Source organism: Mixophyes fleayi, chromosome 4 (genome assembly GCF_038048845.1).
Source record: "Mixophyes fleayi isolate aMixFle1 chromosome 4, aMixFle1.hap1, whole genome shotgun sequence".
NCBI lineage: Eukaryota > Metazoa > Chordata > Amphibia > Anura > Limnodynastidae > Mixophyes > Mixophyes fleayi.
In genome coordinates this window covers 57,541,098-57,568,674 of record NC_134405.1, presented here as the reverse complement: position 1 = coordinate 57,568,674, position 27,577 = coordinate 57,541,098, and the positions used below count along the sequence as shown (strand labels likewise).

The window sequence follows — 27,577 nt, the reverse complement described above, 5'->3', positions numbered from 1 at the left end:
GATGGCTTTTGGAAGCTCTTGAGTGACATGACCCAGCAGTCAAAAATGATTGATGCATCATGCAGATGGGACACCATCTGTTCAACCGTGTCGGATCAGATGTTGGCAGGCACGAGTACATCCATCAGAAGCTTAGAAGCTTAGAGAAATGGGCAGGCTACTGCTACAGGCCAGAAGAGCTGCCCCTTTGGAGAGCTGCCCCATCGAACTTTCTGCACGTAGTAGACGCTGTGAAGCTGGTAGCTGGCTATGATGAGGAGAAAGGTATGTTTAAGATGCCCTCGCTGGCGCTCAAGATCGGGCACGGCCTGCAAAAGATAGTGAGCATTGTGGAGTGCCGAGCCATGATGGAGGGCTGCACTGCTGCGGATGAAAAAACATGAAATGAGGCGAGATGGAACGAGTTGATCTCATCGGCTGCCTTGGAAACTTTTAAGGAGTCCAAGTGAAACATGCCTCAGTTCTTACCTCTCACAGAAGATGTGAAAAAGATGCACTTGTACCTCGATGAGAAGTAGCAAGCCTACCGAAGTGAGCTATCCACCAAGCCTACAGTTAACCACAGGGCACTAAGTTGCCCTGGCACAAGTGAACTTGTTCAATCGAAGAAGGGAAGGGGAAGTTTAAAAAATGTTGCTGACTACCTTCTCCTCGAGAGATACCTTGGATCTCCACGAAGATGTTCCGCTAGTGCTTTCTGAGGTTGAGTGGAATCTCTGCCGACACTTCACTCGCATTGAAATCCAAGGAAAACGAGGGAGAAAAGTACCTATCCTGCTGACACCAGCCATGCAAGCTGCAATGGAACTTCTTGCAGAAAAGGATGAGTGGAGTGGATAGCCAAAACGTCTACATTTTCACCAGACCTGCTGTCTTGTCACACTTCAGTGGCTCCAATTGGATACTGCACTGAGGAGAAGCTGCTAGCATCCATGTGAATGCCCCTGCAGAGAAGGGGTGACCTGCATTGAAGTATGGAGTACTGGACTGTAGGAGACATGTAAACTATGTTACATTACATCTAGATAACATTAAGATGTGTGCAGGAGGAATAAGGAGAGATACTCGCAACCACATTCATATTGCTCAAAAAAAACTGTGCTGGAGAGAGTAAGGAGCAGTATATATTTCATTATTGCTGCAACCATTATGATTATTGTGTTAGAGGAAGAGGAGTGTAAATAAAGAGTTCAGTTTGTGATAGAGATGGTCTGGTGCCCAAATTATTCTGACTTTCACTGCACTGCACCACAAAGTGACATCAACTATGTCCCACTACTTGCAAAGAAACACCTGCATGTGCACAGGAACCCCTGGTCATATGTGTGTGTGTGTATATATATATATATATATATATATATATATATATATATATATATATATATATAAAATACGAGGCTTGTCTATTAAATGATGAGCCTGTGATTCCACCTAGTAAATAAAGCAATCAGAACCGGTTATAACTGCATATGTAGTAACCTTGAACCTGTCTGAACCTGCATGATAGGCTGCAACACTCTATGATCTTCAGTTGATTGTGAGTCGCCATTTAGTTTGGTTGTGTTTTCTGAGTGCCGAAAAAATGCTAAGTTGAAAAGTTGAAAAACGTGTCAATTTGAAATTTTTTGTAAAATTGCACCAAACACCAACAGAATGTTTTCAAATGCTTACTACAGCCTATGGGAATGACTGCCTGTCTTGTGCACGTGTGTTTGAGTGGCACAAAAGATTTAGCGAGGGACGTGCAAATGTCGAAGATGATGAACACCCTGGATGACCGTGCACTTCAAGAACCAAAGAAAATGTAGAAAAAATCTGTCAGATTGTTCGAAAAGACCGCCGACTCAGTGTTCGAATGATAACTGAATCTGTGAACATTGACAAAGATACCGTATGGAAAATTTTGCGGGAGGATCTTAACATGACAAAAGTTTGTGCAAAGATGGTCCCAAGGGGTCTCACACCAGAGCAAAAAGAACGTCGCAAGGAATGTTGTGTTGACTTGACATAGATCCAAACCTGTTTCATAGAGTAATCACTTGTGATGAGACCTGGATCTATCAGTACAATCCTGAAACCAAAAGACAGCCAATGCACTGGAAAACACCGTCATCACCAAGAATGAAAAAATCTTGTCAAAATTCAAAGTAATGCTCATTGTTTTTTTCGATATCAAGGGTGTAATTTTGGAAGAATGGGTTCCAGAAGGTACAACAGTTAATCAGCATTATTATATGGAAGTTTTGCAAAAGCTGAGAGAAAGAGTCAGAAAGAAACGGCCGCAACTGTGGAAAAATGGTTTCTTTCTTCACCAGGACAATGCGCCTGCTCCCACACGACTTTCTGTGAAGCAGTTTTTGATCGACAAACACATTACTACAATTGAACATCCTCCATACTCGCCTGATTTAGCACCTTGTGATTTTTATCCTGTCCCAAAAGTTAAGTCAGTGCTTAAAGGGACACATTTTGAGTCAGTTGATGCCGTAAAGAAGAAAACAGCAGATATGTTGAAACAAGTGACAGAAATTGATTTGCTCCATGCCTTCGACCAGTGGAAGACAAGACTTCAGCGATGTATTAATGCAAATGGGGAGTATATTGAAGGGGACAAACATTACATTTGTAATACCAATAAATACAGGTGAGATATTTAATCAGTCTCGTTATTTAATAGACATACCTAGTATATACACACACAGTGGTTGAAGAGTACATTTGGAAGTTGCGGTATGAAAAATGGAAGGGGAATGGAGTCAATCTTTTAGTGGGGTTTAAGCAGGGTGTCTGTGTGTTGTTTACCTGGGGAAGAGATGGCACCAGGACACACTATGGGAAGAAGACAAGCAGAAGCTGGTGGAGGCAGCTTAGGTCGTGGTATTTATGTGGATGTGACTTTGACACTTCCTAAACACTGTTGCAGACCAAGTACACCCCTTGATGGCAACAGTATTACCCGATAGCAGTGTCCTCTTTCAGCAGGATAATGCACGCTGCCACACTGCAAAAATTGTTCAGGAATGGTTTGAGGATTGTGACAAAGAGCTCAAGCTGTTAACTTGGCCACCAAATTCCCCAGATCTCAATCTGGTCAAGCAACTGTGGGATGTGCTGGAAGTCCGATGTGCTGGAAGTCCTCGCAACTTACAGGACTGAAATTATCTGTTTGTGGAGTCCATGCTGCGAGGAAACATTTAATGAGCAGTTAATAGGGGTGCAGCATGTGGAGGTATAAACAGAGGGGAACAGATATTGTCCAAAGGTGCAGTGCTACAGGTGACAGATCCTGTCATTTGGTCACACAGCTTTGCCATACCGCCGTTCCCTAGAAGACCTGATCTTATGTTCTCAGGCTCTTCAAATGGAGTGCGGAGAAGTAGAAGTGCTGGTATAATATTTATAGTGTATATCCACAAAATATGTACACCTTTCTGGGCACATAACATAATCAGCACATACACAGGATAGGAGAGAGGGTCTTGGGATAGAAATCTGGAAATATAGAGGCCTGGTCAGCAACACAGGTACAGCCTGCAGGTACACGGCTGGTTCAGCTGGGAGAGGACGGAGCTGGATAGAGCAGCCGTGCAGTGAGCAGGTCCTCAGTGCACTCACCATACAAGTGGCAGCGGCTTTCAGATGACCTCCTGGCCAGGAGACATATTTACAAGTATAAAGAGTCACGTGTGGCTGAAGACCCACAGGTCGGCCATTCCTTGTATAGGATACTCTCTTCAGAAGCATCTATGAGCAGCAATCTATGAGCAGCAATCTTCCAGCTAGCTCTGCTACTGCCTCCTATTGTGTAAGTACAACTGACAGGAAGTCTGCTATGTCACACAAAATGAAAGGGACACACTTTCATTCAATTCATGGTGCACTGACAGCCTATGATTAATACTTCGTTCATTTGCAAATATTTTCCTGGAAATAAACTAAATGATTTATACTTTACTAAAGAATTAAGGGCCTGATTCATTATGTTACAATGCAAGGGGTGCAAATTAGTATTCTGTTTTGCACATAAGTTAAATACTGACTGTTTTTTCTTTTACAGCAGTGTAGTAGGTATATTGTCCTGTGCTCACAAGTAAGCACACAGGTTTCTAGGGAGAAATAAGGGAATAACGTGCCATGACATCACTGGCTCCACCCCTTATTCTGATGGAAGATTGAGGATCTACTCACTGATTAAGTGCATTGTGATTGGTGAGTATTTTCTTTCTCCCTTTAAACCTGTGCACTGATGAAGACAAGTACGACATAATAATAATAATAATAATAATAATAATAATAATAATAATAATAATAATAATAATTATACTATTTTATTGCTGAAAATAGGTACTCATTCTGAACACATTTACTCATGTCCTTAATTTTATTTATTACACTGATATAATTGCTATTTTGTGTAAGAAAAATCCATTTATACATATGAAACAGAAATCACAACTTAAAATACAATTTGTTAGACTCAACTTCAACATTTCCAGTTACTGACAGCAGTAGGGTCACCAAACATACCCACAACTGTGAACAGCATGTTATCCAGGAGCAGTGCCATGAAAACCACCACAAGGACCACCTGCCGCGACCCCCTCTTCTCGTTCAACCACTTACAGGGGCTACACTCCATGATGGCACCAAATGAAAGTCCCTTCAGAAGTTGAGAACAAACAGAAATAATTATTTTTTTCACAAAGACAGTATTTAGTTTATGCCTAAATAGCCCCTTTATCCAGTAACCAGGTCACTTCCCAATTTCCCGATGACACACCAGGTTTTCCCATCTATGGCCCTTCCATTACAGTGGATGTTCTGCTGTGATTAAAATGTGCATGGCTTGAAAAAGTGACAAGTCAGATCAAAGACTACGATCACATTTGGGTGTAGAATTTTCAAATATTCTAAAAAGGAAAAGTGGTGTTGCCCATAGCAACCAATCAGATTCTAACTATCATTTATCTAGTACATTCTACCCCTTGGACTTCCCACTTCATTCATTTGCTCCGTTTTCACATAATGTACTTGTTTTATGACCCTCATCTAGCTTTGTATAATTAAATACATTGATTCACATATTAAAATCTGTGCTTTTTTTATATTTTGCACCTAAACCATGAAGTGGCATCCTGCTATCAGCAGTAGATTATGCCAATATACCATTATTTTGTCAAAATATGAGCTTTTTGCTTGGTTAAAAATTTCCCTCAAAACTGGGAACATCTACAAGTGAGCATCATCTAGTATTTAATCCACCAAACAAATCTGCATTTTAGCTGTTTTGGTGCTTAATCCAGATTGCACAAGCAAGGAATATCCAAATCTAGCCAACATCATCGTCTTGTCACTTCAATGTAACCGGAACTGAGTGATAACACACGTACAATGGTACAAAATGGTTTTGTTGCTCCTTTGCTCTGGGTTATCTGCTTGTAAATGACACTCATCGTCTTTGACATCAATTTATTTATGACACACGTCATCGATGAATTGGATAAATTGTCCATCTGGCAGCAATAAATCCTACAGCAAATGTTATCTCAGTTTAAATATCACACTTCACACATCAAATGATGCAGTTGTAGAGCTGACGTAAGTCAAAATAAAATATCAGTTTATAATGTATGAGAAGTTGGCTCTGATATGTAGTTTTTTTTACAATTTGTGCTTTCAGTTTTCAGGCTTAGGTCCACTTTAGAAGTCCTATCAAATTTCAATAATATCCCTCCACATGTCCCATACCCAGGACCCGTGTATTTGAAGACTTACTAGCCCATCATCAGAGCTTGTCACACTCATTTCACACTGAAAGTAAACGGCATTCATTGCAGAGCTCTTAGCTAATTGGACAGCTATCATCATCACCATTTATTTATATATCGCCGCTAATTCTGCAGCGCTGTACAGAGAACTCACTTACATCAGTCCCTGCCCCATTGGAGCTTACAGTCTAAATTCCCTAACATATACACATACACAGACCGAGAGAGACAGACTAGGGTCAATTTTGTTAGCAGCCAATTAACATACTAGTATGTTTTTGAAGTGTGGGAGGAAACCGGAACACACGCAAACACGGGGAGAACATACAAACTCCACACAGATAAGGCCATGGTCGGGAATCAAACTCATGACCCCAGCACTGTGAGGCAGAAGTGCTAACCACTGAGCCACTGTGCTGCTCATGCAAATGTATCCCTACTATCAGCCCACACTGCACACACACATGACACAGCTGAGTTAGAAGGAAGAATGACGTTCGTCCATACCAGTGTGACTCTTCTACCATCAGTTTACTGCTCCTTTTTTACACTATGCAAAATAGAAAAAAAAGCACATATTATATTCCCTCAATTAACCTACCAGTATGTTTTTCTTTTTAATATATGTTTGTACAGTTGCAACAGAGGAGGGCTGGCAACTTTTGACCTGTGGGACAAACACCAATAAGTGACCCAGGCTCTTCAACCCTGCACTTCAATGGGAAAATGGACGTGATTAAAACCTTGAGGCTGTGGCTCATCTATGGTGGGTGTGGTTTGTATAGCAAATGAAATATATATAAAATTGTTATTTCATAGAGCTATAATCAAAACAACATCTACACTGACAATGCTTCCCAATATACAAGTGTGCAAACTTGTGTCATATGCAAGCTACTTAGAAGTCATTTAAAACTGCAAATATGTGATTGAAAAAGTATTAACTTGGTGTGGTTTACAGGAATTCCGTTTTCAATCCTGGGTTAAAACCTGACAGGGAGAGACTAAATTATGTTGTTATCCCTTTCATTGTCTCTAAATTCTCCTGCTCTATTTATGGATAGAGATATCTAGAGGTGTAGCTATGAATGAGTGCTCAATACCAATTTATGGCATTGGTTACAGAAGATAAAACCTCTTGGAACCTCTTTTTAAGGTTATATAAATATCATCAATAATATCCAAAAACAAAACCCTCGCAATCTTCGTGGTTCTGTGATATCTCAGGACATCTCAGATGGGTGACAGGAGACTGAGCAGCTGGGATAAGTTTAAATGAAAGGAGATTAGGAAACAGGAAAATGTCATATTTTCTCAAATATCATACATATGGGAGCCATCTCTGGTATGTTAATGAGGGAAAACTTTTGACCTGTTACGTGGAGGTAAAATCATCTTTGCAGAAAACTCTGGTAAGAAGTTAGGCCAGTGTAAACAAACCCTGAAGTGAAAAGTGTCATAGAAAACTAATTTGCCTTTACACAAAATTCCTAGTTCCAACATGACAGTGGAACAGTGGAAGGGAGCTGTGGGCACCTTAAGCATGTTTAAAATGTCCAAAAAATGTAACAGGTTTTGTTCACTTTAGGGAGTCAATTTTAATTTGGGAAGTTTCCAGTGTTTGTGGCAGGTGCGTCAAAATGCCTGCTGAAACCCCATTTTGTTGTTTATACTTTCATGTGAGTTTATACTTTCATTGCTTTAAGGCTTACATAACAAGTGATTTTGCAATGCTTATATAATCAAGGTCTTTCTAGAAAGTTTTAGCAAATATTTTCTTAGGGAGGTGGCATTAGGCCTACTGCTCAAGCTTTCTTATCAGTATTAAACCAATAGAAGTCCAAGATGATGTTTATAAATTATATGCAAATGATTTTAGGATTCTCATCAATAAAAGCAAGGTAACTGTGACATCACATCGCTTCAGTTTGGAATGCTGCAGAATTACCATACACCTGTTTGTTACCAGTAGTTTTTTCTAGCTTTCAAGTTTCCGCACAGCTATGCGGAGAAAGGCGGGGTCCTTGAAAAATGTGTTATCTGCTGGACAATCTATTGACAGATAAGTAACACTCTTAATTACTTTTTGTATCACATTACTCTTTGCATTATTATTACTCTTTTATATTAATTCTTTACATTAAAAAAACTATATAACTGTTAGGCAATCTGAGTGCCACGTGTTGTTAATCCATTGCGCTCCAAACCCACAGTTTCCAACCGGGAACAGTGTTCATGCTCTCCCAGCAGTCAGAAATCTGGTCATTCGTGGGTGAACCGTATTTCTGTTGTTTTCCCCTGTTTGTTTTACGTGAAACTATTGTGTATTAACTTTGTATGTCATTTTTGATATTTGCTTTTCTCCTTTATTTTCCATATTAAATTACACTTAATGCGCCTGAGCTATTAAGGCAGCATACTGAGCTCAAAGTGCGCTTGTTTTAAACTACACATAACTCGGCTCTGCATATTCCCAAAGTCAACAAGAAACAAATCGAAAAATATGTGGGGTGATGACTACAGGTGTAGGTTTAATCTGCTCTAGTAGACCAGACACTGCATGATACATACAATACCTATTTGGAATATAAAATATTATAGGAACACACTGAAAATATATATATATATATATATATATATATATATATATATATATATATATATATATATATATATATATATTCAATTAATGTTGCATGTCAATACTGTAGTCATTTATGATTAATATTTTAATGCTAATGTTTTTGTTTTGTTTTGTTTTTTTCTAGAAAAATATGTAATAGGGTGTTCTTAATGTCTACTGTATTTACCAGACATTTTAACAGTTGCTCCTGTTTGGAAACACATGTTTGAGCATGCATACTCAGACGTCATAACTAGTAGACTAGACCTCTGGCTGAGCAAGAGATACGGCAGAAAACCAGCGCACTTCTGTGTGCGCCTGAGTCTGACTTGGACGTGGCTGCACGTGAAGCCCTTACTGTACATTGGCTTCCTGCATCCACCCATTCCTCACCCCATTCCCTCCCCAAAATTGTAGGCTTTCATCTTACTGCGTATCGTCCGGTGTTGAGTATATACGCAGAGTGACTTTGCCGATGATACGCACAAAATCGGCAGATACATATCTTATTAACTCCTGATTAACTCCTGATGTTCAGGTCTCTGTGTTCTTACTAATTTATGTGTCAGACTTAACTTGGTATTAGAACGCTACATAGCTGAAACAGAGGAGATCAATTGGCTTAGGATAACTTTGGGTCAGGGGAGATCATTTGGTTTATGATAACTCTGATTAAAGTAAGTTGTTGTGAGAGATTAGTTTAGATAAAGGGAAAACTGAAGGCTTCCTGAGTAAGAGATCCAGCTCTTCAAAAAAAGCCTAAGGGCTAGATTCACTAAAGGGCAGTTTGCTCAAACCGCCATTTTTTTGGCTAATTTCCGGCGGTTTTAAAACCACCGGATTTGCTAACGCCCAAACCGCCGTTAAAACAGCCAGAATTGACATATTCTAAAACCACCACTTTACAAACCGCTATCCTGATTTTAACAATGATGAACATACAAACACCCGGATTTACTAAGCTGGGGTTTTCAAAACTGCCGCAAAAAAACAGCCATCCAAACGGGCAAAAGTGGAGTTTTGAGTTGTGAGTGGCGAGATTGCTCATACTGCTGCTGTTTGAGCTATTTTGCCATTCAGAACATAAGCGAAAGCACCATTGACATTTTATTATTTGGAAAATCATTATTGATTTAGGGGCAAAATTAATTTAATATTAACTTTTTTAAATTTTCTTTTTAATGTTTTTTAAGGGAACACTGTTATAGCATTATATTATGTGGGAAATGTGAATATATAATATTACTAACTGATTGTTAATGGTGAACATAATTATTTATGTTGCACACTTTTACATAGTGCCTGAATAATATAATAATTAAATAATTTTGTCCCTTAATATAATGATTTTTTTTTCCCCCTCATAAGTTAATATTAAATTAATTTTGCCCTGCAATAAATAATGATTCCCAAAATAATTTAAATGTCAGTGGTGCTTTCTCTTATGTTCTGAATGGCAAAATAGTTCAAACAGCCTGTTTGAGTTATCTCGCTATTCTGAAGCAGGTATTAAAACTGTCCTGTAAGAAAATGGGATGGATGGGTGAGGCCGCGCTTTGTGATATGTAGGGGCACTGCCACAAATGTACCTATATAATGTTCGAGGGGAGTCCCCACCCTCCAAAAGAAATAATAAATACAAAATTGGGTTAGGTACCTGGGCGCATAGCAATATGTACAGAAAGCTTTGAAAGTTTAAATACTAAAAGTTTACGTTTTATTACATAATAAAAATCATTATATTAAGGGGACAAAATTATTTAATTAATATGTCATTAACAGGTCCTGGTTTTTATTGTTCTGGCCAAAACCTGTTAATGACATATTATGTAATAAAACGTAAAATTTTGGTATTTAACCTTTCAAAGCTTTATGTACATATTGCGCTGCGCCCAGGTACCTAACCCAATTTTGTATGTATTAAAACTGTCCTGTCCTGTCTTTTGGATGGCGGTTTTGATGGCAGTTTCATCCAAACCGCCGGCTTCGCTTTTTTAATCCGCCATACATCGCCATTCATTTAAAATTGAAGCCTCAAACCGCCCTATAACAAATGCGGCGGTTTGGACCACCAAACCGGCAGCGATGGATGGCGGTTTCAAACCGCCACCAAACTCGAGTCTTAGTAAATCTCGCCCTTGGTGTTCGCATAATAGGAAGGGAAAAAGTTAGTGTGTGGGATAGACAGGGAGAGTTTTAATAATCTTGAAAGAAACCTGGTGCTTGTCTTGGATTAAACCTGTCACACACACGTCATGCAGGCTCAGGTGAGTGATGAATTGTGACATACTGTATAAATATTAAACAGAACTGAGGCAGTGACTTGCCAAGACAGTAGAGAATCTCAGTGAAAAATAAATGTAAATGCCACAATCTCCACCCTACATTTGATAAAATGTTTTATTTGTGTGTTACAAAAGTTTGTACATAGATGGAAAAAATATCACTCTGAGTCTTACCAAGTGATTTACAGAAATAACTGACATAAGATGTACTGCAAGGAGGAGACTGGTACTGGGGGAACTGAGCTCTGCCTCCTCCGCTTATTAGCATAGAAGGAGAGTGGGCAGAATGGAGAGAGCTGCACTTCCAAGCAGGGAGAACAATCACCTACCCAGAGTACGCCTAACTGGAGCCAATGGGCCGCTCCAGGCATCCAGTTTGCTTGGAGCTGTGTGACGCTGTGGAGAGTGTGTGTGACCGCGCAGACCAATAAGATGTTGCAATTATTTTGCAGCTCTCCATCCATCATCATCATCATGATCACCATCACCATTTATTTATATAGCGCCACTAATTCCGCAGAGGTGTACAGAGAACTCACTCACATCAGTCCCTGCCCCATTGGAGCTTACAGTCTAAATTTCCTAACACACATACACACACACACACACACACACACAGACTGAGAGAGGGAGAGAGAGAGAGAGAGAGACTAGGTTAAATTTTTGATAGCAGCCAATTAACCTACTAGTATGTTTTGGAGTGTGGGAGGAAACCGGAGCACTGGAAGGAATCCCACGCAAACACAGATCCATGTGGCCGCAAGGTTCAGACTGAGGCAGATACTTCATCACTTGCACCAGGCTGATTTTGCGGCCAAAGAAGACTTTAAAATGGGGTTGTCTGCTTTTGGACAATCTCCCAAGCATGACTTGACTTTACTTGAAACAAACAACAGCAGTGTCATTAATCCTCTGATCTACCCCCTCCAAGTTTTCTGCTACAATTAGCCAGACTGCTCTGTTTATGTGGAGACAAGTGTCCAGTCAGGTGTGTGCTTATGAGGGGGGGGGGGGGGGGTTACAGTTGCCCGGAAACCCCTCCTGTGTCCAGGACTCATTGACAGGCCTCCTTTCTCTGGACCAACCACTTTACTGCCGCAGATCTACAGATTCGCTCTGCCCCTCACTTCTACAATGTACGTCCCGTCCCTCTCCTTTGTGGAGGTGGGCACATGACATAGTGCAGTCTCATAACAGAACCTGCATCGGAAATCTACGGAAGGTAAATGTGGGGGGGCCCTGCTGTATTAGGTGGAGATTCGGTATCCATGTTATGGGGGATAATCATTTCATAGTGGGTGGAAAATATTAATTTATTGGTCAGTGCAATTTAGTTGATGGTTGGGACTATTTCATTTACTAGTAGGGTTGTAGTAAAGACTATTAATTTAAGGTGGTGTGATGGCATTATGTAATTAATGCTAGGATGGTTGGGGATTATTAATTTAATGTGGGGCTGAGTTTAGGGAGAAGGAGAGTAATTTATAATTGTGAATCCCAATTATTTAATATTGGGGCTCTTTGGGGGAAAATAGCTGTATTTATTAAATGTGAGTACAATTCACTTAATGTCAGGACATTTGGGGGGATACGTCTATCTATTAATTCGGAATGCTATTACTTTAATGTTGGGGCTTACTGGGGGGAAATAGGTCTCTTTAATAAATGTTAATGCTATTAACTTATTGTCGGTGCTGGTTTCAGGTAGGGAGGCCTAATTATTAAAAGTATGTGCTATTGAAACTTAATAACTTAATATAGTTATATGATTTGGAAAATATTGAGCATAGAGGGTATGATTCATTACGGCACGTAAATGCTGATGCATGCCGTATTTTGCTTAAAATCGTTCTGCGCATTTCCAGAAATCAACCATATGCCACAGAACACAGCAATGTCCAAGTTATCCTCAAGTGCAAAGGACTATAACTACCGGTGGTAGTCATTACAGCGACTACTAAAAACCTGACAAGACTTACCCAGACATGGATTATACGAACCTCTCATTCCCAACAGAGCGCTAATTCCGACAGTTTAAAAAACAGGTGTGCAACAAGTGCGATGAATGACTATGCCGGGACACCTAAGTTACATCACTTTCAAGGGCCACAGTAGTATTTATGGTGTTAAAGGGGTAATGGGAGAAGGTGTCGGCTGTACAATGTGTTTTACTAACGCTTCTACATTGTACAGCCGTTGGCCCCATCAGCAGTGGCATGCCCGGGCCCTTGTAATTAGTAACCGCCCAGCCCCCTGGTTGTTGCACATCTGTTTTTTAAACTGTCGGAATTAACGCTCTGTCGGGAATGAAAGGTTCACATAATCCATGTCGAGGAAGTGTCTTGTTGGGTTTTTGGTAGCCGAACTAACGCACCCAACCCATTCCTACAGTCTATGATTTCATAGGCAGAACGGGGTGGGGAAGGAGCGTATGGACGTAGTCAATGTACAGTAAGGGCGTGACAAGCAGGAGCAACTGTAAAAATGCATTTTATGCACAGTAGACATTGATAACATCCTAATAGATGTATTTTATGGTAGGGGAGGAAATTACATCTTTTTCTAATGTTTTGTCATTAATAATTATATTATTAACAGGTGGAAATATATTTTTATATTTTGCATATGCATTGGACGTATCCTACACTGTATTGTCTGTTAGAGGAGAGCGGACCCAGAGCCGTATTTATCAACAGACGTATCTTAACATCTGGTTCTTATTGATTACGGACGTGACTTATATATGTTTTTTAAAAAACATACAATACATTCTTTTTGTGTGTATTTATGAATCGGGCCCATAATGTCTGTATATATATATATATATATATATATATATATATATATATATATATATATATATATATATATATATCTATCATCATCATCATTTATTTATATAGTGCTTTACAATTGGGGACAAACATAACAAACTAATAAACAAACTGGGTAAAACAGACAAAGAGGTGAGAAGGCCATGCTCGCAAGCTTACAATCTATGGGATATATATATATACACACGAGGGTGAGTCAGAAATTGTCCGCACTTCAGTTCGATTAAAACCTCTGTTGGCCGCACTGTCGCAGGTTTGATCGTGTTATGTAAGTTTGTTTGTGACTGCAGTGCAAGAAATGGCTGCTCCACTTGTGCTTTGCATGAAAGAAGAGCAGCGTGCAGTGATTCATTTTTTCTGGTCTGAGGATGTGTCTGGTGCCGATATTTATCGAAGACTTTGTAGACACTATGGAGAAAGAGTGTGTATGAATGGATAGAGAAGTTCAAAGAAAGTCGCACAAGTGTCAGCCACGAAGAAGAAGCTGGACACCCGTCCATGTCTACGACTGATTAGAACATGGAGCGTGCACGTGATCTGATTGTGTTGGATAGACGAATGACAGTGGATTAAATTGCAAATCAGCTACGATAGACTTGGGTTTCGAAAAGTTTGTGTGAGATGGGTGCCAAAACAACTCACGGAAGAGCACAAACAGAAGCTGTGACTGAATCACTGATAAATAACTTAAGGTATAAATTTATTTAAAGGAAATAGCGCAGGACGCTTATTTATATAAATTGCCAATGCACTTATTTTTAATATTGTGTATATTTTGAGATAGGAAATCGTTATTTCTGAGACCAGGGTAGAAAATGTGATTTTTCTGTTTAGCCTTCCTAGAGGAAATGCATTATGTCTGATGTATATATCTGATACAATGAGCCTTTGTTTAGAAAGTCTGCTGTGTACTGTGATGTGGGGAAATGACTTGTTAGAAGTTTATACCTTTTTTTGGGAATGTGTATTGTGCAACTGTTGGAACAAAAGGCCCATATGTTAATCAGGCCTTTTGATGTGTGAGGTTTCACTTGGAGACAGGAAGCTTTAATTTAAAACGTGCTGCTACATTTCCTGCGTCTAAAACAAAGATGCAGGACATCACAGCGTTTCTAGAATTTCACAGATAAGTGTAAATATTGTTAGCTTTGCGATGCATGTAAATCTATGTTTTGGTAAACGGGGTTACATCCTGATTCTAAAAATAGCCTGTGTCCAAATCTGTATAAAATGCACTGACTTGTACACTGAAATATATCTTTCTGATTTCATCTGACCTGAACGCTGGTACCTTCAACAAGTGTTTGAGCAAATAAACATCACTTGCTTCATAGACCTGCTTGAAAATATCTTCCATGCTGAAAATCCTGTGACCTACAGATTAGACCCAAACTCTAATCCGTTCTCCGGCTGATTCTGAGGTTGGACCCAGCTCTCCAGTACCACCGCTCTGCCTGATACCCATGCAGCCCTGGTCAGTGTGATAGGCCAGGGGGGATCCTTCCACAGCAACCCTGATCCATAGTAAGAGGTCAAGAGTACCAGCCCAGGAACACCAGCAATGAGGTACGCTAGCAGCGTCAGTTACCCAGAAGGAAAGTGGTTCTGAGTGCCATAAAAGGAGCTCAGTGGTGGCAGCAGGCCCCTCCCACTGCAGCAGGAGGGGCATATTCGGAATAATGAAAGGGGACAGTGGCAAAGTAAAGCCCAGCCCTTTCCCAGCAACAACAGACAGGGTGGCATAGGCAGTCCATCCTGTCACAGAAGCGTTTGGACATCTGCAAACAACATTTGTACCAATACTCTGAGGAAGATGAAAGTTTCTTCAAAAGAATCATTACTGGCGACGAGACATTGATTCATCACTACAAGTCTGCGAGTAAACGGCAGAGTATGGAATGGAAACATCCTTAATTGTCAACCAAGAAAAAGTTCAAAAGTCAACGATCAGCTGGAATATTGATGCTTCCAGTTTTCTGGGATTCTCAAGGACCAGTATTGAAACATTATCAGGAAAAAGGTTCAACAATCAACAGAGCTTGTTACAGTGAGATGCTCACTGAAGAGCTGAAGCCTAAAATTCAAACAAAACGCAGATGCCTGCTATCCAGGGGTGTTGTGTTATTACATGGCAATGCACGTTCGCACACCGCTGCTCATACTGTCGACACTCTCCAAAAACTTTGTTTTGAGGTGTTAAAGCATTCTCCCAATAGTTCTGATCGTGCCTCATCGGACTGTTACCTGTTTGGTCCCCTGAAACAAGCCCTAAGGGGACGAAGATTCACGTCTGATGAAGAGGTGAAGACAGCAGTGCATACGTGGCTCGTGGCTCAACCTAAAACATTTTTTAATGAGGGAACACGAAAGCTTGTTGACAGATAGACAAAGTGTACTGAAAAGCAGAGAGATTATGTCGAAAAATAATGTATTTGTCTTTTCAGAAAGTTGATTGAAATAAACACTACAGCCAGAGTGCGTGTAATTTTTGACTCACCCTTGTGTATGTATATATATATATATATATATATATATATATATATATATATATATATATATATATATATATATATATATATATATATATATATATATATATAGCTATTTCAGGCTAACCCATTTAGTACTCAGCCCTGGGTGACACCAACAGCTCTTCATAAATCAGTATTTGCAGCCTTGTCTATCGCCCTGTACATATATATCATTGATTGAGCAGCTTAGAGCTAAAAGTGACATTTTTAAGGATTTGTGGAAGAAGGGTTTCTGCAAGCTGTCCCCCCCTTTGGCTTTAATATTCAGAAATCCTCCAATAGATCACAAAATTGTCTCTTTGACTCATAAATCATAGCAGCTTCCACACTATATATCGTAAAATGCTTGGTTGACTTGTGTGATTTATCATGCTGTGTTTCCTGCTTCTAATTAAATGTCTGCTGCCCTGATTGACTTATAAGAGAAAATAAAAAACAAATTATTTTAAATTATTTAATTTCAATCCATGGAAGATGATAAATATGTAAATGTAACATTTAGGGGTATAATTTAGCTGTCATTTTGTAGAATGCACTAAATAAATGACAGCTAGAATCTGATTGATTGCTAGAGGCAACATCTCAACTTTTTCAAACCCGCAGTTTAGTAAATCTAGCCCTTAATTTTTTGTCCCAATTAGACAGTTACTATAGAAAATGTAAATAGTTAACATTTATGTCATCCCTTGCAAAGTACTGACACAGCGTTTTTTTACAGGGGATAGGCAAGTTTTCGGGGGGATTACAGGTGTCCAGGATCCCCTCTCCCGTTTCACACTGTTAAGTGACAACTTGTAGCACTGGAATACCACTTGCACTAACATGATCGTGCAAACACAGGGTGTGTGTCTAATGATTGCTTTGCATCCTGTAGTATTTGCAGATTATCTATATAATTATACATAAACATTTTGGTTTAATGCAAAGCTGGAACCCACCTTACTGTCAACATCCTATTTGCCTGTGCTGTACAGCAAAGAATACAAGAAAAGTGTAGTACACAGTGAAAACACAATGATATAGGAGAAATTATATTTCTGCAACACAGTGTATCTCAAATAACTAATAGACCAAGGGGTATATTTACTAAACTGTGGGTTTGAAAAAGTGGAGATGTTGCCTATAGCAACCAATCAGATTCTAGCTGTCATTTTGTAGCATGCACTAAATAAATGAAAGCCAGAATCTGATTGGCTGCAGTAGACAACATCTCCACTTTTCAAACCCGCAGTTTAGTAAATCTAGCCTCAAAATACTACATATTATTTAGTGTGTAACTGTGTTGTATATTGCTCACAATTTCAAGCCATTGCAATAGCAAAGTTTACCCTGATAGATGGTAAGCTCTTGTGTCCAGTACCATAGACAATGTTTGCACACAGCAGAGAATGTTGGTGCGCTCTAAATACCATAAAATATATTCAAATGGCCATGTATATAATCCATGTAGAGGTCCCAAACAGAAGGATGCATTTGCCTTTTCACCCTTTAATCCAACTGTTTAATTCGTTTTACTACCCAAAATCCTTAAATATTAAATATCCCACAGGAAAGTGTATAAAACAATCTTTGTTATGTGTCCACAACTGATCACTGTATCACTACTTTATTTTTACTCCCCTCTTCAGTCCACACCTGTACTTGTCACTTGGGTTTAAAAGAGGAATTAAAATGTGATCTTACCTGATGAGGAGCTTCAGTGGTTATGTCCTATCGCTAGTCTGGTCTGTACCTTGTGTAAGAGAGACCATCCAGTAACCACCTCATTGTAAAGCTTCCAGATTTTGCCCTGCAGCCACTGTGTGCGTCATGGCAGGAGAGGGTTAATGAGTCGTCCAGGCTGCTTACTGTCAGCTGTTATCACATCCATCTCACCACTGCTCAGGGAGAGGAGAGAGATAGGGGGATGTGAGTCACTGAATAGTGTGTTTGATTTTCCTTATAATTTCCTAGGTCGGGCTGAAGTGCTCGTTTTTTTGTGCCTGAGGCCGACAAAAGACATAGAGAAGAACAAGTCGTCATATGGAAACGGACAGACGTGGGAGAGAAGCCTGTTATGCGTTAGTAAATGAGAGAATATGAAATGTATTCATGCCAGACATTAAAAGACAATATAACTTTACCCTAACACCCCAGCCAGGGGCTGACTGGGCCAGTCCCATAGTGGGCTACCTTAGGCTGGGTCACTGGGCTACATGGATTTATGTTCCTTTACAATATTCCCAATAGGCTGCTGAGATGAGTCTCGTCCCCCAAGGCGAAAGTTTGCCAGCCCTCCCCTGATCCCAGCAGACGTAGTGTGGACTCAGTACGTTAAAAGCTTCAAAGAATAAAAAACTCAGAATAATAAAATATACAAAAAATTTAAGTTACTGTATGCATTCATTTCTGCATTCAATAAGTGTTAATGGACTAGTCTAGATCAGACTGTCTTCTGGTGTCACTTGGATCTATGAGTTCTGAAGAAGGCTATTACTGGTTCATATCTATGGTCTACTGCACCAGTTGCATCTACCAATATGCCCAACTATGTTCCAATTGACTGAATGCATTATTACCGCACATCATAGTTGTTATGCGGCAATGTTTGCTGTTATGTTGGGATAATTGCACCATATCGCTGACAATATTGTAAGTTGTGGAGCGGAGGGTCATTTACAATGCACAAAATGGACGATGTGCAGCACAAAATTTCTTTTGGTTTCGGTGTGTGCCACAATTTGCATTGGTGCACCTAGATTTCCACCAAAGCACACAGGCTGCAGAGAAAGATGGCATTAGAGGAAGAGCAGAAGGTTGCACTGACCAATGTGAGGAGTTGGGGCAGAGCTATGGCTTTCCTTGTCAAGTATGGAGTAGACATAGACTATATGGACAAAAGCATTCAGACACTTCACCATTACACCAACAGGGACTGTAATGACTTTGTATTCAAATACATATACTTTAATATGGAGTTGGTTCCCCTTTTGCAGCAATAACAGCTTCCACTCTTCTTGGAAGGCTTTCCACAAGATGTTGGAGTGTTTCTGTGGGAATTTGTGCCCATTCATTCTGTAGAGCATTTATGAGGTCAGGCACTGTTGGATGAGAAGTCCTGGCTCACAGTCCCCATTCCAGTTCATCCCAAAGGTGTTCGATGGGGTTGAGTTCAGGGCTCTGTGCGTCGTCCTTTCTTTGTGCACAGGAGCACAGTCTTGTTGGAATAGAAAAGGGCCTTCCCCAAACTGTTTCCACAAAGTTGGAAGTATAGCATTGTCCAAAATGACTTGGTATGCTGAAGCATCAAGATTGTCCTTCACTGGAGATAAGGAGCCTAGCCCAAAGCCTGAAAAACATTCATATGCCATTATCTCTCCTCCACCAAACTTCACAGTTGGCATAATGCAGTCAGACAGGTAACATTCTCCCGGCATCCGCCAGACCTAGACTGCCCATTTGACTGTCAAACAGAGAAACATGATTCGTCACTCCACAGAACACATTCCCACTGCTCCATAGTCCAGTGTCGGTGTGCTTTACACCACTCCAACCGATGCTTGGTGATGTGATGCTTGCATGCAGCTACTCGGCCATGGAAACCCATTACATTAAGCTTCTGCCGCACAGTTTTTATGCTTACATTAATGCCAGTAGACGTTCAAAACTCTTCAGCTATGGAATCAGCAGAGCGTTGGTGACTTTTACGCACCATGTGCCTTAGCAATCGTTGACCCCGCGGCTGAGTTGCTGTTTTTCTTCCACTTTCTAATAATATCACTTACAGTTGACCGTGGAATATCCAGCAGGGATGAAATTTCACGAACCATCTTATTACAAAGGTGGCATCCTATCACAGTACCACGCTTGAAGTCACTGAGCTTTTCAGAACGACCCATTTTGTAAGGCAAATGTTTGCAAATGGAGACTGCACGGCTAGGTGCTTGATTTTATACACCTCTGTCAACAGGTCTGATTGGAACAACTCAATTCAATAATTAACAGCTGTGGCCAAATACTTGTGTCCATATAGTGTATCTAAGCTAAGATCTGTGCAGACTGGAGAGCAAGATTATTAAAAGGGGGAAGGGGGAGGACGAATTTTTAAGAAGGGTGCACACAGCGAATTCTACTATTAAAAAAATGCTTGAGCTGGCAGGGAACAAACTTGTAGACACAATGTAAAAAATGACGCTTTACAAAAAAAAAAAAGTAAAAGTTTTATCTGCAGAAGGGTTTGTTACTAAAGTGATGGGATGTTGAACTTTGTTGATTACACATTTGCACAGAGTTCCCCTTGAAATATTTCAGTCTTCCTGCTGCAAACTCATGTCCGCTACTATATTTCACCATCTTGCGAGAGCAGTAGACAAGCACCTTAAAATGTGCTAGAATGACCTATGCACAGCCATGCAGAACCAAAGAGTTTGCATCAATGAGCTTCGTAAACAAGATCCAGCACTACCAGAGGCATAGCATGGCACGGATACATGGCACCCGTAACAAGGACATGCTATGGCGTCACCCCAGGAGCAGTGTCATACTGGGGCTTGAAGGGTCTATTGGTGGAATGCAATGGTAGGGGCCCATAAAATAGTGTGTGTGATGCCGTGCAGCGCTGGTGGCCATAAAGCGTCATTGACTCAATATCCACTTACCTTGCAGATGGTTTTCTGGCATGTCTGCTTCTCCTCTGTAGCTTCTCTGTAGCAGTGCAGGGGAGCGAAGTCCATCCATGTAAGAAGCTTGCGTTACTATACAAAGGAAACATGCTATGTTATTGCAAGCCTGATATTTTAAGGTCTTTTAAGATAATTTTACTGTTGTAAGGGTTATTGCTGGAAATAGCAGGGTTATAGGGCAAAAATTATTAAAATCAGGAGATTTTAATCAGAAATCAAAGTTCACGTGATGGAGTCAAAATAGATGAAATCTATAAAAAACTTAACACTTTTAATCTTAAAACCATTACTACATTAATAAATAGGTGAATTAATGTAACAGTAATCTTTCTAAATAAACAAAACGCTAAAATAAAACCAGTAAAAAGGACTGATAGCGGAGATTCAAACCAGTATTTTACTTGTCTGACATCAAGCTGGAGAGCTGTCAATCAGCATTATATTCACATTAGATAGGGGTGGAGACAGCACCAAAAAACCTTCCCAGAGAGAGACTTTCTGCATTAACATAACCTAACTCTTGATTTGTTGAACTGAATGATAACATCTTACAGAATATATTGCTTTTACTAAAGCTTTCTACTTAAGACTTTGTATTTATCAATCATTGTTTCCTTCCCCTTTTTATATTATATACATTGATTTTATCCTCATTAATTTATTCAAACAGTAATAAAACAATACTGGGTAATACATACAGACATAGAGGTAAGAGGGCCCTACTCACAAGCTTACAATTTATGGGATAATGGTTTGATACACAAGGGTAAGAGCTACATCATATTGCATATTTGTTGAGCTAGAATGAAAAGGTTAAAAAGTATTTAGTGGGCTGTATGATCAGTCACATAACTATGTTGGTCAGAAGGTTGTTGTCTTGTGTTAGCAGTGTAGATGGTGGTAATAGGGATTAAGAAGGTAGTTGAGGAATATTATAAGCTTGTCTGAAGAGGTGGGTTTTCAGAAAACGATTGAAGGTTTGAAGACTAGAGGGAATTCCACAATTCCTATAACTGGGAATGGGAGGAAGTGATGTGAGTGAAAGAGAGACACAGATCTTGTGCAGAATGGATGTGTCGAGTTGGGAGATATTTGAGACAAGTGAGGAAATGTATGTTAGTAGAAGAATTTTATATTGGATTTATTCGTTTTAAGCCATATTGTGGATTATAATATTTATTCCTTGTATAGCTACCTTGCCTGGATGCAGCTATTGAATTTGTTTCTGGATTCATCTAATTATGATTTTAATTAATCACATGTCCATATTATTCTAGATATTTGTATTTTAGGAAGCATTTTTAGTGTTTTCATGGGGCTCTGTTTTAAGCTGAGGACACACTACAGAAAATTACTGCAGATGCGATTTCTATAACGATTTTACCACGACCGGATGCCCCGATGAGCATACCGACTTATGTGTACACACCTACAAGATTTACCATCAGAGCTGTGCTCTTCATCTCTCATAACAATCTGCTGAAATTATGACTCTGCACACTCTACAGATCTGCCTACACTGCTGGTCGTGAGTGTGTACACACTGCAGAATGTGCCCAACATCACTATATCATTGATCGTGATGTTTAGGAAGTTTATTTAATCAAATCAAACTATACGATGTTCTTTGGTACAATAAAACATCATGGGAGCGTACACACTAATGCAATATCTGACCAAACAGTCATTTTTGCATATGATCGGCACCATAATTGGATGAAAACTTGTAGTGTGTACCCAGCTTTACTCTGTGGTATTTCAGTAGTTATACCAGAAAGTCTACATTCCACGGGTTAAATAAGTTAAATTTCACTTCTTTTGTTGCCCTTGGTCTGCTATGTTTGTTACATTTTGTTTTACTGAGGAAACTGTACTGTGGATCAGATGACACCAAGTATTTTCTACTATTAGATAAACATATTAGAAATACTGTGCAGTTAGTTATACAAATTATTTTCCCAGTTACTATAGTTAAATTATCTTCAAACTGGTTCTGGGTAGGTATTTAATGTGGTTTTAAAATCGGTTTTGGCAAGACACTTAGGGCCTGGTTCATATTCAGACGTAAGTCCATCTGAGTGCCGTATCTTGCAGGAAATAACTCAAGCGCCAGAAATGGACTTTTGCCACTGAATGCAATTGTATGCAATTCATGTCCAAACACAAATCACACTTACGACTGCCTACAACTCGAAGGTCGGAATACGAGGTAGCTACATAAGATTACTTTTTTCTGGTAAAACTTGTCTATCAAGTCATTCACTATCTGCTACATTTGGTATTCATTATACTAGACACACAAGAACTGACTGATATAAGCAACTCTCAAGTATCACATTACAACCATTACTAAGATCACTACCTGACGCCACTACCCACTCCCTCTATAGGGCCCGATTCATCAAAATTCGCAAACACATACGCATCTGCTAAATGGCTCTGCGCATGCGCGAAACGACGCTTAAGCAGCGCAAAACACTACATACGCTACTCAAGCACGGCAGATACAGCTCTCAAAAAGCGACTCAATCTCAAACTGCAACACAAATAGATTTGAGATGACTGCTGACCACTTGAGAACATATGGGTGGGAATGGGCGGAGAGTAGGCGCGGACTGGGTGGAGATGAGATAGTACTTGAGTAAAGTAGGCGTTATGCTTTTTCACTTGAGAATAGTAGGCGTTCCCTCTGCCCAGATGAGTGAAACTGACGTCACTCCTGTCTCAAATCTTTCACAAAAGTTAAGGAAGGCCAGGGTCATGTTTAACTCCAATACAGCTAGCTACAACCACTATTAAACGCCTTTAGGAGCATCTTTTGCGTTTAAAATGCAAAACGAAATATGCACAACATACATACATATCAATACAGACTGCCTGTGTTTTTTGTTTTTTTTTTGGTAAAAAATTTTTTTTATTGAGCTTTTAGATATCTTACAAATGTTCCATTAGTATGTTTGTGTAAATTAAGCTTTTTTTGCTTTACATACCCCTTTCTAATCAATGCAATTCGCAAGTGCAACATGTTTGATGTTATTTTGGCCCTTTGGCCTCAATCCGGAACTGCCGGAATGCCGGAATTAGTTAGCTGGAAATAGCGCCCTCTGGTGCTTACTGCCTCTTCAGTAAAGAGGACTGCCTTTTATAGGCCTGTACACTGCTAGCCACATATCTTCTCAGCATTATGGGGAGAATCCAGGTCACAGTGCATTCCGGCTGCCGGAATGGTTGCCTCAGTGCATTCCACATTCATTCCACTGCCGGAATGGTTGCCTCAGTGCATTCCACATTCATTCCACTGCCGGAATGGTTGCCTCAGTGCATTCCACATTCATTCCACTGCCGGAATGGTTGCCTCAGTGTATTCCACATTCATTCCACTGCCGGAATGGTTGCCTCAGTGCATTCCACATTCATTCCACTGCCGGAATGGTTGCCTCAGTGCATTCCACATTCATTCCACTGCCGGAATGGTTGCCTCAGTGCATTCCACATTCATTCCACTGCCGGAATGGTTGCCTCAGTGCATTCCACATTCATTCCACTGCCAGAATGGTTGCCTCAGTGCATTCCACATTCATTCCACTGCCGGAATGGTTGCCTCAGTGCATTCCACATTCATTCCACTGCCGGAATGGTTGCCTCAGTGCATTCCACATTCATTCCGGCTGCCAGAATTGTTGTGCACACTGCATGGGTAATTATTTCATTTTATGTAAAATGTCTCCCAAACAATAGACTTTGTCATAAATATTTATGATAAATCTCCAACCATTCTGAACAATTACCAATATCATTAGTCTCAATATGTTACATGCCTGATTTGACAGTTGGTGATGGTGCGTTTGCAAGAACAAATAATATTAATAGACATATAATAACTCGAAAATATATTTTAGGGTTTTACACACATGATTTATGCAAATTTAAAACAAGTGTACTATTACCACAGGGACACTTTTAACAGCAACACAAATTGTCTAAGGATATTAATGATCCCTAAGAGCCGAGGGCTGGTGAGGACTCGAACCCACGTAGCAAGCTGGCAAGGTGGATTGCCTAACTGCTACACCACTGTACAAGTGGTGATGTCAAGGGAATAGAATACAAATTAAAGATGACCAGCAACTTCTAGCATAAGTTGTTTCCCTTAAAACATGGGGAAAAATGCCAATACTTGGAAATATTATACCCAGAAAGATTTGGTGCATGCAGAGTCACAATTTATGCATATCGAAATATATCCATGTTGATAAATACAAATCAAAAATAGAACATTTATTGCTCCCATTTCTACAATTTGATTTGGTGGAGCACTTAGCTTTTTCCACTGTTGCCAGTACAGAATTCACATGTCTTTGAAATCCAAAGTCTTTGCCAACAACTGCTTTGCTGTGTTGTAGCTGATAACACTGTTGAACATTACATATAGCCACCTTACACACCAAAACATATACTAAGTCACAGAGTGGAATAAATACCCTCAAACTTGTAAATATACCAAGGTTAGCCACATACACGCATCATTCAGGGTTCAAACTCATTACCTTGTTGTTGCAAGCTCATTTCTTTATTCACCGAGTTATACTTCACATTGAAACACCAACACCAAACTGCACATTAACTAGTTAGCACAGCTGAATGACTGTCTTAGACCTGATAAATTGGCCATGTTGCAATTAATATGAACAGCATGATGGATAACGTGGTATTAAAATATTAACCCTAGATAAACACACACATTAATAAAAACACTGTTTTACTAAAGCAGCAGGAGCTGCAAAAATGTCACCAAACAAATGCGAATTAAGCGTGTTCGCGAATCTTACGCTAAATACAAGCAGTTGCATATAGTTTTTTACTTTTAGGAGTATGCTTAATAATGTGTTTTATTAACTCACTTGGTGCTTAGGGTTGACCTGGGGCCTCGAACTTCTGCACTTAGTATTGGGGGGTGAAATACATAACCACTACACTATCGTGGCACATCTAAATGTAGCAAATGCAAATGAATAATACCTCATAGAATTGTACTTAAAACTATTTTACCCATACTATTGCCACAACACTAACAGCTTAGCTCATTAATGACATCTGTAATAATCGTTATAATCTCTACTTACCTACAGAAAATTACATACCCCTTGTTAAAATACTTTGCATTAAGAATGTCCATACTGTTTGTTTTTTTTTTCTCTTTTCTTTTTCTAATACCTTTTATTTGAAGTGTGGTTTTTCAGACCCTACCTTAAAGACACATTAACACTCTGTGCTTGAGTCATTAAGGAGAGCAAAGGATAAAAAATAAGTAAATGTTCTAGTGGACAAAGCATGTTACAATGTAAGGGGTCAATGTTTTATTTAATTTTTTTTTTTTTTTTGGAACAAAACATAAATATCTTCACATTTAAAAGATCAGTGGTCAAATCATGTGCAAGCTTAGTCAAGGGTAGATTATCTAAGGTATGGTTATTCAAAATGGGAATATGAATAGACATGGTCTGGTGTGTTACTGAAATGGTTTATATGTGTAATAATAGGGGAAAAACCATGCCTACCTGTATTTTACCTTTACAATGTGTGTAGAAAGTATAGCTTCATGCCTCCAAGTTTAGCCTTAATGTCTTTAGCTAAATGCACGTTAATGGGGTAGTTTAAATCAACAGCCTAATGTGGCAACATAATTGATGTTTGGTTTTTCTACAGTTTATTGATCAGCACATATAGTGTTGAGAAGTGCACATTATTGACACTTTATTTGTTTTTCTTATATCTACAGCCTTTAGATTACACTTGGCCTGCAGTGCTGGCTTTTCTGCCATTGCACTTCCTTTTGGAGTTGGTGGATGTTGCCATGGTGAAGGGTGTTTTCAAATGTAAGTAGTATAGTGCTATCTGCACTAAAATGTGATTGGCCAGTGAGTGTGCTCCATACAATAATGTCGTCGTTACTAAGCCTGCAATGTGTGGTTGCACAAACAAAACATATGGGCAGATGCTAGCTATGTAACATATGGGTTTGGTGTTTCAAATTAAGTCAAATAGTGCATTCAGAATCCTAGGTATAGTCCAAACACACAAGCCATTATTATACACTATAATATTACTGGCTTTTTTACACATGCCAATACATTGCTCAATCTCTTGATATCAAAATGCAAGTTGTCTGACCTAATATTGCCATATTAATTTGTTGCCTTTCGTTCAACAGGGTGTGTTGGCGTGGATTTTGGATTTGTGCAATTCGTGTCTCACTACATGTTGTTAAATTTCTCCAGAGCTCCAAGCCTGCTTATGTCTCTCTTCAGTCTGGCCAGATTGTCATCTCTTAATCCAAGGCATTTTTACACACACAGACCATTACCTTGTTTGCTTTGTTTTTGTCAGCACATTTGAATTCATATATGTAATAAATCTAGCCTATGCTGCAAATGTGTCAGCAATCAGTTGTCATGCCATTTTGTACCATTACTACAGTGCACTGATTAATATTTTAATACCCATAAATCCATGTGTAGTGCTTTCAAAACTATTGTGGAACAGGTTTTATTTTAAATGAATATATGAAATCTAGGTGTGGTTATTTTCTCCTTTGCCACAGATACACCATAGCCTACAAACACGCTCAATGGGGTAAATGTATAGTTTTAAAAAATGTCTATAGTGTGGAGGTTTGTATGTGTGTTTGGTGCTTAGTAGTAAATTGTTTGGACACTTTCACCTTTTAGAGCGAACATGTGATGTGCGTAGGAATATAGGCATCACATTACAGGTAAATGTATATAAAGAAAGCAAAAATGTTAGCAGTGTCAGGTCACACACTACCAACTTTTGGCCCTTGGCCAAATGGGATAACAATATTTTTCGCTTGTGCT

At 39.5% G+C, this 27,577-nt stretch overlaps 1 protein-coding gene and 1 long non-coding RNA gene across 2 annotated transcripts in view; one reads left to right on the top strand and one right to left on the bottom strand.

Moving 5' to 3' along the window:
* The window catches only part of SLC18A1 (solute carrier family 18 member A1), a 37,695-nt gene extending 19,795 nt beyond the window's left edge, over nucleotides 1-17,900 (bottom strand). Inside the window, exons 1-2 of the mRNA XM_075205165.1 lie at nucleotides 17,725-17,900; nucleotides 4,528-4,660 (exon numbers count right to left, since the gene is read on the bottom strand). Of these exons, the coding sequence (XP_075061266.1) occupies nucleotides 4,528-4,639 (112 nt within the window). The 5' untranslated portion in view covers nucleotides 4,640-4,660; nucleotides 17,725-17,900. The remainder of the gene's footprint in view (nucleotides 1-4,527; nucleotides 4,661-17,724) is intronic.
* Nucleotides 17,901-26,160: 8,260 nt separating this feature from the next.
* On the top strand, nucleotides 26,161-27,145 carry LOC142149863 (uncharacterized). Its single transcript, XR_012690894.1, has 2 exons — nucleotides 26,161-26,578; nucleotides 26,914-27,145. It is a non-coding gene; the product is annotated as an uncharacterized LOC142149863 (long non-coding RNA).
* The last annotated feature ends 432 nt before the right edge of the window (nucleotides 27,146-27,577 follow it).